The sequence below is a fragment of the Lissotriton helveticus genome, chromosome 5_1, assembly GCF_964261635.1.
Source record: "Lissotriton helveticus chromosome 5_1, aLisHel1.1, whole genome shotgun sequence".
Classification (NCBI taxonomy): Eukaryota; Metazoa; Chordata; class Amphibia; order Caudata; family Salamandridae; genus Lissotriton; species Lissotriton helveticus.
Genome location: NC_136065.1, coordinates 669,158,896 through 669,171,793, shown reverse-complemented (window position 1 = coordinate 669,171,793; position 12,898 = coordinate 669,158,896). Strand labels below are relative to the sequence as shown.

The 12,898-nt window shown below is 46.8% G+C and overlaps 1 protein-coding gene across 1 annotated transcript in view; it reads right to left on the bottom strand.

Moving 5' to 3' along the window:
* Positions 1-732: 732 nt before the first annotated feature.
* Positions 733-12,898, bottom strand: part of NODAL (nodal growth differentiation factor) — a 55,322-nt gene continuing 43,156 nt past the window's right edge. Inside the window, exon 3 of the mRNA XM_078640434.1 lies at positions 733-885. Coding sequence (XP_078496560.1) covers positions 733-885 — 153 coding nt within the window. The remainder of the gene's footprint in view (positions 886-12,898) is intronic.

Sequence of the window (12,898 nt, the reverse complement as noted above, 5' to 3'; positions counted from 1 at the left end):
CATGTTTAAAATAAGCAAGCATGATTATCTTGTGTAAGCACGCGATTTAATTGAATTTCTTTTCTGTGTCCTAAAAAAGAGGTTGAAGATATAGCTGGAGAAGTTATTCAAGATCTATAGTCTCAAAGTTCATAAAACTAACCAAATATGTTTGATTTTCATTTTTTGAAACAATTACATTTTTTAACTGTGTAACATAAAATTTGTTTTTAATGCTCAAAAGTCAGTTTAGAAACATTGCACAGCAAGTTAGCTTAAGGATCGTTCTATACACTAGATATTGCCTTTCCTTATAAGTACTCTCAATTTGTTGATATTTGGTTTGTTTTAAAATTATTAGTTTACTAGGCCCTCAATAAATCTTAATGAGGGAATGTTTTATCATGCCTGTTTTATTCTACAGGTACACACATTTTTGAAAGAATGCATTCTGGTTCTATTTCAAAAATCCAATTTAGAAGTAATGTCATAAAAGTGCACTGTTCTTTGTTATTTACGTACTTTTTCATCTCAAAGTGTCTCTTGACATAAGTTGTGACAGTGTGGCCTCTTGGCTTCAAGAAGTCATTCAGCACAATGAGAAGCTTCAAGTTCATGGTCTCCTCACTTGGCTCTGTTGTGCTGTGGTTCCTGTGGTCGTACCATGCCCCTTGTTTAAGTGCTAGTAGATGGAAAGGAGAACTTCAGGGTGGAGGGCTAAACTGGTGCCCATTTCATTTTTCTATTCTTGACTCAGTGACAACCGCATTCCTCCACAATCATGTCCTCGTGGTGATGCACCACAACTTGTTCCTCTTCATAGTAGAGCAAACTAAGTGGGCTGGTTCTGGTTGGGCTGCAACAAGGTGAAGGGACTCTGTCTGGGATATAGAATTTTAGCAGACTCTGCGGAAGAGAAGGCAGGGAAAAAAAGATTGAAACAGTAATTTAGACTTAAAAAACACAGTTTAGTGGTCCACCCTGACCAGAGTGGATTTATGACTCATACAGCAACTACATCATACTGGGACACTTTCAGGCCCTAAGCCAATGGCACAGCCTTTGTTCTATGCATTTGCCACCATATTAATATTCATTTTTCTCCTATTTAGCTCTCTGTTTAATTTCCACTTTGAAATGTGTCATTTTCCACTTTAAAGTTCGTCACTGTGTATATCCTCATGCAAAGAAAAGCTATTTCCAAAGTTTCTCATGTTGATGCGGGGCCATCCTAACCTCTACGCAAAAACATGTACCAGAGCCAATCCATTTCAAAGCAGTTTACAAACAATTGAATTAATAGTAAAGCGCATGAGGCTGTGTATTTTTTTTAATAGCGTATGGAGATGTAATGCATGTTTCATTGTTTATTTTTCGGTTTCCCCTGACGAAGGGCCCCCGAGCCTTGAAATGCATTGGGTTTTAAATAAACTGCTTTGAAATAGATTGGCTCTGGTACGTGTTTTTTGCGTAGAGGCCGGAAAGTGTCCCAGTATGATGTTGTTCAGTTTTTCATGTGCTTCACGGGCTGAGCGCGTTGTCAATGAGTATGAAAAGTTAAATGTTTTATGGATTAAACAAAGGAACAAAACATTATGAACAGTTGGTGTGCTACCCAATAACTCATGTTGTTCCTACAGCAACTAGACACAATATAAGACACGTCTGCTCACCTTGTGCCAGCATCTGCACACCTCACGTGAACTACTGGGCTATGAGCTTTAATTAGAGTGCGGGTACACTTTTACCGCTGTTCAACCTGGAGAGGGGCGTATGTCAGGGGTGCCCTATCTCCTCTGCTCTATGCATTAGCAATTGAAGCCCTTGCATATATGATAAAGACCTGCTAGCAGATAAAATATCATTGTATGTGGACTACCTCCTCATTTACATAAGCAGCCCAGGAACTTTGGAGCCTGCAGTGATGATGATCTGTGGTTATTTAGTTGTTTTTCTGGTCTGAGAGTTAACTGGGATAAATCCAAACTATACCCTTTATGCCTTGTGGAGGACCTGAGAGGGTGGGTGTAGGAACACGACATACAGATTTCCACAGGCAGCATCAGATACCTGGGCATACAACTGACACTTACAGAAACTGACGCTTGCAAGGATAATTTTACCCACCATGGTGGATGGTGCCCATAGAGACGCTCAGGCATGGATGACTCTCCCGCTATCCCTGCTGGGTAGAATCTCTCTGTGGAAAATAATCAGCCTTCCCATAATTACTTATTGCAAAATTATCCATATACCCTTCCGCTCAATTGCCTGCCCCATTGCCTAGATGCATTGACATTCCTGATGAAGTCCTTCATTTAGAATAATGGTCACCCTAGTGTGGCATGTCACACATGCTGCAAATCGACCTATCAAGGGGGAATAGCTATGGTAGACCTAAAGGGCATCACACATGCTTATGACAAATGAATATTTTATTTATTTATTTATTTATTTATGTTAGGAGTTTTATATAGCGCTAGCTGGACCCGAGGGTATCGGAGCGCTTTACAGCATGTACAGTTAGGTGCAGATATACAATACAGATATTATGATAGACCATGCAGGGTCGAGCCGGGTATAGATCAGAGCATGGGGCAGGTAGGAAGTCGCTCATTCAGCGTCTAATCGGATTCTATGTTAACCAGGACAGAAGACCAAGAGGTTTTCTGGGTCATAGTCAGAGTCGACAGTTAGAGAATACAGTAAGATGGAGAACCTTGAAAGGAGCGTTATTCTACTCCATTATGGGCAAATGAAGACCCCAAATGTATTTCTGAACTATGGGCTATGAGAAACAAGTCACAGCTTAATTTCCTATGGAGTAGGAAACAACCATGTGCAAATCCTCCAGCCACAAAAATATTGGAATGCTTGGAAATCCGCAAACAAGCAGATCAGGTGTATTAAGGACCTAACAAATTAAACCCCTCTATAGCTGGGCATAGCTCTACCGGATACGAATACCCTACTGGATTTCGAGGGCTAAAACTGCTTAGTATTTCTAGTTTGGGTGACGTAGCACCAGTGGGCAGACTCAAGATGTTCACTGAAATTCAGGCAGAATATGCTTTCCTTTATTACCAATTCTACAGATATCGTGTCCTCAGACATGCCATTATCAATATCTGGATGGCTCAAGTGAAATGCAGGAATTTGGCCCGTTAGAGATTACGCTGACTATGCCTCCCCCTTACCCCTTTGGGGTAATGCTAATCAATAATTCTGACATTTTAATGAGGGAAAAAAACTAGAATGGTGGTGGATATTGGGCACATTATGAGGAGTGGGTATTTGCTTTTATGGCCCCAACAGGATGCGCTTGATAGAGAACTGGCAGTCACAGCAGGGTGCGCTTGATTCAATTCAACTGCAAGACTATGGACATTCATAGTGGTACGGACAGGAGTCCCTGAGATGGCATCCAGCACTAGCAGAGGTACTAATGGTAGAGGTACTAATATTGCTATTGATGACATCCTCTCATCATAAAAGTTTAGTACATTGTCAGCTAATTTCACTACTCCCTCAATTTCGATGAGTGATCACTACACCCAGATCATAATGTTAGTTTACCCTTTAGTATGAAGAGGTATAACTCAGAGCTTACTGTTGATAATATCAAAATATCCTCTAGTGATAGTATCTCCTTACACTGGACCTTGGTTGAGACTGTCAGTTTCCTTGAAATTTGATTATAGATCTAAGGGACGCTTTTGAAATGTGTTTGGATGATTTTTCCAAAAATAATGAAATTAAGGAAGCCTTTATATGTATTTCTCGAGGGATTAAAGAATGTTTAAGAAGACCTGTGTCCCACATCACGCATAATAGTACTAGTTGGTTTGATTCTAAGTGCTCAGTGGCCCATAGGCGACTCAAAGCAGCACCTCTGAGGTCAAGCCACACTGACTGAACTACAGCTTGAAGCTTAAAGAGAGGTAAAAAGAGTTAAAGCGTTGCTTGGGAGTCACTGCTTGAAGCAAATGAGACTAGAGACTGATCAGCCTTTTGGTGTGTGATTAATGGCCCTCTTTTGAAGGCCAAAACTGACCCCATCGTAGAGATTGCTATTAATGAAGCTAACCGAGTGACTCATTTTTTAAAGATCTGTTCTGCCCCTGAATTGATATACCACTGATGCCGGACCATGCCACTGTTGAGGAACTGCCAGCTTACCATAGTTGTCTATGTTTCTCTTTATAGGGCGGTAAAACACCGGGACAAGACGGTATTCCTATAAACCTTTTTAAGACTAATATACCATTCTGGAGTCTTATTTTGACCAAGGTACTAGGGACTTGTTGTAGATCAGGTATTTTGAAGTCATGGTCGCATTCTTTTATTGTCCCGATTTATAAGAAGGGGGAACGTTCTAGACCAGTCTGTTACCAATCTATTTCCCTACTAGATTTTCTGATGAAAGCCACAGGTAGAGTATTATTGGGAAGACTCAAAGAATGGGTGGGAAACAATGATATTTTGTCCCATCTACAGTATGGCTTTCCTAGGAGAATGTGGACAATTGAGCAGGGTCTTAACTTAAACCTGTTAATTGGGAAATATACTAGAATATATAAAGGCCAACTGTTTTTGGCATTTCTTGCCCTATTGAGCACATTTGATTGTGTGATGCATGACAAATTGTGGAAAGTATTATTGGAGTTAGGGGTTCACACACCAATAATTTCTTTTTAGGGAGATATACACGGGGCAAGACTAGGGTACGCTATGGACTCAGGGGTGAATGCACTTGCAAACTGGATATAGAGAGAGGGGTTAGGCAGGGCCTTGTTCTTCTGCCATTCTTGTTTTGTTCACTCTGTACATTAACAGCTTGGGTACAGTCTTGACTGAGTAGTGCACGGACCTCGCTCTGATTGGACATCACCCGATTCCAGCCCTCCTCTACACTGATGATGCAGTACTCATGTCTTGTACCCTCATGGGGTTGCAGCGGGTTTTCATCTGCTTTGTCAGTTATATACAGAATTTGGGTTTAAATGTACGTTTTAGTAAAATATTAATATTGAATTACGGTAAACAGTCATAACAACGCGGTCATTACCCCGCGCTACCATTACAACGCTGCTATTAAAACGCAAGTCATTACAACGACTTGCGCTGGAGTGCGCTGTTGGATAGGGAATAGTTTAATTTTCTATTCCAACACCTTACCTACTGTAACGTGGGCTAGAGTTGGAATAGAAAATTAAACTATTCCACTATCTAGCCATTACAGCGCAAGTCGTTGTAACGACTTGCGTTGTAAAAACAGCGTTGTAATGGCATGCGGGGTAAAAGCCTGTGTTGTAATGCCACACAACCTTGAATTGCAGGCCTAAATCTATGAAGTGCAGTGATTTCAAGGTTGGTGATTTTACACAAAATTTTACTCCCATATTTTCTTTCCTAGGGGTTTAATTATTTGAGGCTTATAGTTAATATAAACAGGCCATTGATTACAGAAAATTGCCCCTTGTAAAAGCTTCATTGGCGCTGCTTAATTTTGCAACTAAGCTTCACCAGAGCCCCCAGAGTAAAATTGTTTCTATTGACAAGACTGTGAGTGTGTGTGTGTGTCTTTGGCATTGTATGGGGTGGGAGTTTGGCGATACAGTAACATCAAACCCCTCTGATTGGCAGGGAATGCCTATTTTTAGAAGACTCCTAGCCATTCCTAAATGTAGCTCCTTCTTTGTTTGCCATATTGAACGTGGTGCTCCATTTTTAGCCAATTTTATTAAAGTTCAACCAATTTTGCATAAGATCTGTACCTGTGAGCACACTGTCCTAAATTGAAAGATTGCCAATGACTCTGTTGTCATAAGTCGGCACTGTCTTTTCAAATCCCATGGTTAGAATGCATAAAACAGACCTGTTTGGAATTAGGCTGACCAGAATAGTTTGATAGCGCTGACGCTATAAACAGGAGGGAATTAAAAAATGTGTTGTTTATCCTTGTTTGAACGCCAAAGGCTATCTGCTGAACTAGCTAAGCCCAGTGTTATCAACAACCAATTGACTATTACTACTGATGGTATACAACCCTGTCTTAAATACGTTTACAATCACCATCACAGGTCTGTTCTGACAAGATTCAGATTTGATATCGTCTATCGACTTGTAACTTTTCCTAAAACCAATGATTGGTCTATCACCTTAGCTAAATGTCTGTGTGATGGTTTATCTGATCAATGCACTTTGCATGTAATTCTTTTTGTACATTTTATGACACACCTAGGAAGCGTTTTATCCTGCCTACTTTTCGAGACCTCTAATTCAACCAATGTGCTTGCTTTATTGTTTTTGCAACCGCTGACATCTTTACCAATCGGTTGCAATGTATCTAGTTACTGATGGCCAGTGATTTATAGCAGGAAAAATTTGAATATGAGTATTGACCAGGATATGGTGTGGTGGCATCCTCTTTTTAATCATGTGGAGTATTGTTATGCTGTAATTTTTTACCTATTCCTATTATATTTTATTGGCAGATTTTTAATTCATCTGTGCAATATTGCTCTGCTTTACTTTTTAAATATTTTTTTAATGTATTGTATGCTTTTAGTATTTTTTTACCAAAATTGAATAAAGTATTGAAATTAATGAATACAGCAATAGGCGACTTATTTCACACAATATGGCTAAGTCCCAAGTAAAAATGTTTCTGGGAGGGAAACTACAAGGTTTTTAGTGCTACACTTCATAGATCGATTGACCTTGACCCAAAGATCACGCTATTAAACATACTTGATGACAAAGGCATCACAAGACAGGACAAACCCTTTGGTCAAGAAGAATTTCCCACAAATATGGAGGGATTCAGCTCTACCTAGTATCCTAAAGTAGAAGAGAGGCATGGACTGTTGTCATATTCTTGAGATTCCCATATATAGGGCCAGACGGTGTGTCCCCGCAAACACTACTGCATATGCAATGCACAGGTTAAATACTTTGATAAACCAACCGAGGATGAATAATGTGAAATGGTTGTGGATGAGGGTTATTTCATATAGATTTTAAAATAAATTCATATGTACCAAATATCATGCATGGTATGTAGTCCCTAACTTGGGGATAAGTACTCCTGAATGCTTTGTAATGGATTCAAGGATTATGAAAACTGCCAAACGTTTATTATGATACTTTGCTTCACAAAAATCAATAAAGAAAGTTATTTTAAAAAAGCACATGCAGGGGGGGGCGTGGCTAGCAGCCAAGCATGGCGGCCGCATAGAGTGAGAGCTCCCGAGGGTACTGTGGCCTTCTAATATATCCGACACACTTATCCGCTACCTAGCCCGCCTGAAGCGGCGGCGTTCGAGTCCGGGACCAAAGCGGTGTCACCGGTCTGATTTTTGGAGACATCGGTGCACCGGAGCCTGACTTACTTCGTGTGGCGAGTCGGGGCCTACAGCCGGAGGAACAGCACCGGCCTTGCGTACCATCCGGGCCCCGGCGGAAGTGCGGCCGAGCCGGCCGAGAGAGGTGGACGCACCCCGGTACCTGCCGGACAGCGCGGAACCAGCCTGACACTCCTGGGGGCATCATCCGGCGACACACGGACTGCCGCATCCTCCAAGCGGGACCGGAGCAGCGCGAAGGTCAGTGCGCACCCAGCCTTGGCCGCGCGGAGCGGAGCCGGCACCTTGACCCCCCCCCCCACGGGAGCCTAGCGGGCGGCAAAACACAACGGAGGACCTCATCGGACCCCGCGTAACTGTGGGGTAGCAGTGGACAAAAATACCGCCCCAGACCTGAGGTGAGAGGCGTTGGTGCCCCCGGGGGTCGGCGCCATACTGACCATAAACGCGGGAGCTCAGGGGGGGTCCTCAGGGCCCGCGTCCTACCGGACAGAACCAGCAGCACTGATACAGAGGCTGAGACCCGATCCACGGCGGCCTGTCCGGTGTGCGGGGAAGCGGCTACCCGGGCCCAAAACCTAAACTATCCGATGTGACCGAGAGAGGCAGACCGGCGCGGAAGAACGAGAGTGGGGGCCGCAGTGGCCGTTCCAGCCCTGAGGGAGAGTATCGGGGGCAACAGCGCGGAGTGTACCAGCGGTTCACCAAAACCCACACACTCGACCAGTGAGGCTTGCGCAGACAGCGGAGGGTGCCACTCTGTCCGACACCCATCAACCTGCTATTCCCTGGCTGATACCTACAAACGGCGACTTTAGACGTCACGCCGGTCACGAATACGCAAGGCAGAACTCTGGACCTCGAAGGCCCCAGCACCATGGCGGGTAAGGGCCTCAGGAGTGGGGTCACGCAGGCTAAATTGGACAAATTCGCCTACGGACACCAAGGACAACAACAATCTACAGGGCGATCATCCACAGGACATGCCCAGGAAGCGGAAAAAACGACAAAAATAACGCTGGAAGACATTATGAGAACACTCTCAGAGGTGAAAACTACAGTGGGCGCCATCTCCTCGGAAGTCTCACTGCTGCGAGCAGACTTTCACAAAATGGCGGAGAGGGTGTCGCAGGTGGAAGTGGTGACAAAGTCACTTGTGGAAGACACCTCAGAGCTTCAAGTGGCCATGGAAAAGATGCAGAAAGTGACCAAGCTCCTCCACGACAAGCTGGACGACCAGGAAGGGCGTTCGCGACGCAACAACGTACGTATCCTTGGGCTTCCGGAGACGGAGGGGAAAGGAGCCATGGACCTCTATGTAGAAGACCTCATCAAAAACAAACTCCAGCCCAAAGGCCTATCCCACTTCTTCTCGGTGGAGAGAGCGCACAGAGTCCCGGGGGGCCCGCCCAAGACGGGGGCAGCACCAAGACCTGTACTAGCTCGGCTCTTCAATTTTAGAGACAGGGACGCAATTCTACAGGCAGCAAGAAACTCACCACCAGTGCGGATTCAAAATGCAACCTTAGCGTTTTTCCCAGACTACACGGCAGAAGTGGCCAGGCGACGCAAGTCCTTCACGGAGGTTAAAAAGGCGCTACGCGACAGGGAACTACCGTACTCCATGATGTTCCCTGCTAAACTACGGATAGTGGCCGAGGGGAAGACTTGGTATTTCGACACGCCGGAGGTGGCACAAGAATGGCTGGAGGGCTGGAGACCAGCAGGGCAGCGACACCGCTCACAGCGAGACCGGCCGCGACACCGTACTGAAAAAACAATACCCAGTCAGTCCTCCCAACTGCCACAGCAGGGAGGCGCGGAGGAAATAGAATCGGACCTGGAGAGAGACCCGCTGGATTCTGGACAATTGGCTCCGGTATGAAGCTGGACTATATTGATCTCGAGACTGAGTGAGCCGCGGGTGCCTTGGTTCGGACGCGGCTGAGTAAGGTGGGCACAGGCAGTGCCCAAGGGGGACTCACCAACCCCACAAGCAAGTAAGATGACTAGGGACGGACTAAAGCACTCTGCACAGTTGGGGAAACGGGCGGGGGTTAGTCCGTGGAGCAGGGTAGCAGGGAGGGGGGATGGGATTGAAGTTTTCATGTTTGATTGTTTAATTTTGTTTGTAGTCATCGTTCAGCACCTACATTGCACTATCACCCTGACATCTGTATGTCTCCTACGCAACACGACATGAATCAACACATGGGTTACGCCACAGCACACGTTGTGTGCAAGACTCCCTCATCAGCTTAATGGCCAGGCCGCTTAATCACACGCCCGCCGAGGGCTCCTCCATAGCCGGGGGGATACCCCCACTACGCATGCTAACATGGAATGTCCGAGGCCTGGGTGACAAAATCAAAAGAGGCTTGGTCCTGCAGGCCATAAAACGACAAAACCCAGATATGGTCCTCCTACAGGAAACCCACCTCACGGGGTCCACCTGCAAAGCACTAGACAGACGAGGCTACACAATGGCGGTACACGCTGACTTCACTACTGGCTCCAGGGGTACAGGCATACTAGTGAGAAAATCATCCCCCTTTATTATAACCCACCGTGTAGCGGATGACCAGGGTCGCTTTGCTGCGGTCCATGGGCAGTGGGAGGGCAGGGCTCTAAATGTGATATCAGTATATATCCCCCCGGCTCTACACTCTGTGGCCCTGCCAGCACTGGGCAAATTCCTTCTTGACCTCCCCGATGGCGACACGATTGTTGGGGGGGACTTTAATGCAGTCATGGATCCACTTAAGGACACCTTTCCCTCTAGGACCCGGCCACGTGGTACTGCACCGCTATCGGATTTTGTGGAAGCCCTAGGCCTTATAGACATCTGGCGACAGCTAAACACCGAGGCCACCCAATACACTTACTACTCAGCGGTACATAATAGCTTGTCTCGTATAGACTACTTCATGACACTGGGATTGGGACTAGACATGGTGGACAAGGTGGACACACTACCCAGGGGTATCTCCGATCATTCTCCAACTGTCCTATCGCTTACCACCGGGGGAAAACGGAGTGCTCGGATCTACCCAATATACCCCAATTTTTTAAAAATCCCCAAGATTCGTAAGAAACTAAAACTTGTGACAACGCAGTATTTTGCTGAAAACACAGGCACTGTGGTGTCACCATCCACCCTGTGGGAGGCATACAAGACAGTCCTCAGGGGGGCGGCCATTGCAGCGATTACGGGACACAAACGGGACTCCCGGAAGGAACTCACAGACTTGGAACTTGCACTCGACACGGCCAACAATACACATATGACAGACCCCACCCCGTCCACGGCACACACCCTCATGATTCGGCAGCAACAATACCTAGCTCACCTCAAAACGACTGAGAAAGGGTATATCGCCAACACTCGACATAGAATTTACGATGTGGGCGACAAAGCAGGTCGTATGCTGGCATGGCTAGATAAGAGAGGGAGTGGAGCGAGAGGTATTCAGAGACTTAACACAGAGGATGGGCGGACACTGGTGCACCCAGAAGAAATAGTTTGCGAATTAGCACGACATTATCGGGCAATATACACACCGGAACAGAGGGTCACACAACAAATGGCAACGGCAACACTCGCGGACATTACCATCCCCAGCATTGCACAGGAAGATAGGGACACCCTAGAACTAGACCCGACGGAGGAAGAAATCCAGCTGGCGATCCAGGCGTTACAGTCCGGTAAAGCACTGGGCCCTAACGGGATACCGGTAGAGTGGTACAAGTCCATGGCTCCGGACCTCAGTGCCCCATTACTGGCCATGTATTTAGAGAGCAGGGACAGAGTAGAGCTGCCGCTGGATCAACGCACGGCCACGATTGTAACGATACCCAAACCGGGGAAACCCCCGACAGAGTGTACCTCGTACCGCCCGATATCTTTATTGAACACCGAGGCCAAGATACTAGCTAAACTTCTAGCTACCCGCTTGCTGCCCCACCTCAGTACCTTGATCCACCCTGACCAGTCGGGCTTTATGCCCCACCGGAGCACTGCGATGAATCTCAGAAGAGTCCACGGCGTGTTGGCCCGAGCGCACCTCCTCACGGAGCAGGCTGTGATTCTCTCTCTCGACGCTAAAATGGCGTTCGACCTAGTGGAGTGGGAATATCTCTTCGTGGTACTGGAACGCATGGGATTTGGGCCAAAATACATAACATGGATACGGCTGCTTTATACGAAGCCCGTCGCACAGGTGGTAGCCAATGGCCACATATCGCCAAGATTCCCACTGAGCAGGGGGACTAGACAGGGCTGCCCCCTGTCCCCCCTGCTCTTCGCTCTGGTGCTCGAGCCTCTGGCTATCCAGATCAGATCCACACCCCTGTTCGCAGGCATCAAATGGGAGGAGGGATGGGAGGACAAAGTCTCACTATACGCGGACGACATGCTCATCTACATGACCGCACCTGATACCGGCATCCCAGCCCTGCTAGACCTATGTAACACACACGGGCGCGCATCGGGCTACACTCTAAACTGGTCGAAATCTACCTTATATACGTTAAAAGGCCCGGCGCCGAGACTACAGGGGAACTGTCCGCTGCTTACGACATCGGCCTCCTTCAAATACTTAGGCATTGTCATCACGAGCGCAGAGGCAGACTTTTTTGCTAGCAACCTAAAACCGCCCATTGATCGCCTGCGAGCAGATGTTAAGCATTGGGCGGCCCTGCCCCTGACCCTACTGGGTAGGGCGGCATTGTACAAGATGATGGCCCTCCCGAGGCTCCTTTATGTTCTGGAAAATACTCCGCACCTGGTACCACCGCGTTACTTCAAGCAGATAGTGGCGCTGGTTACTGTCCTGCTCTGGAATGCGGGCCCGGCGCGTATAGCGTACGACAAGCTGGTGAAAAGCTGGTACGAGGGGGGCATAGCGCTCCCCAACATTCAGCTACATTACTGGGCGGCCCAACTCAAAATTATAAACTACTGGATCCACGCCCCGAAAGACGACCCAGCCTATCGGGCGGATTGGTCACAACTTGGGACGGACTGTATGCTGTCCGTGCTCTACAACAAGTCACAACTGAAGACCCTAAGTGGTCCGACCAAACACACGGCGGCCCTGTGGCACATGGCACAGGCCCGTCTGGGATGGGCAGGACGAATCACCAAAATGACGCCATTGTGGGACACGAAGACATTGGGGAACCTAAGAGGCTGTAAGGGGTTTGAGCGGTGGGATTCCATAGGCATCTCTACAGTAGGGGACCTCTGGGACAATGACACGGTAATACCGTTTCCACACCTACAACAGCAGTACAACCTTGGACCCACAGAAACATTTAGATATGTCCAAATTAGACATGCATTACTGCAGGCAATCCCTACGGGCACCACTCTGCCGGACTCCTCCCCGTTGGAAGATAGACTGCTAACGGAATTCATGCTCCAAAGCGCCACCTCCCTTACATATAAAAAACTAATCAATAATCTCAAAGACCCAACGCTGAAACTTAAAGAAAAATGGGAAGGGGACTTAGGTGAGACAGACGAATTCGAATGGAATGAGGCGCTGGCC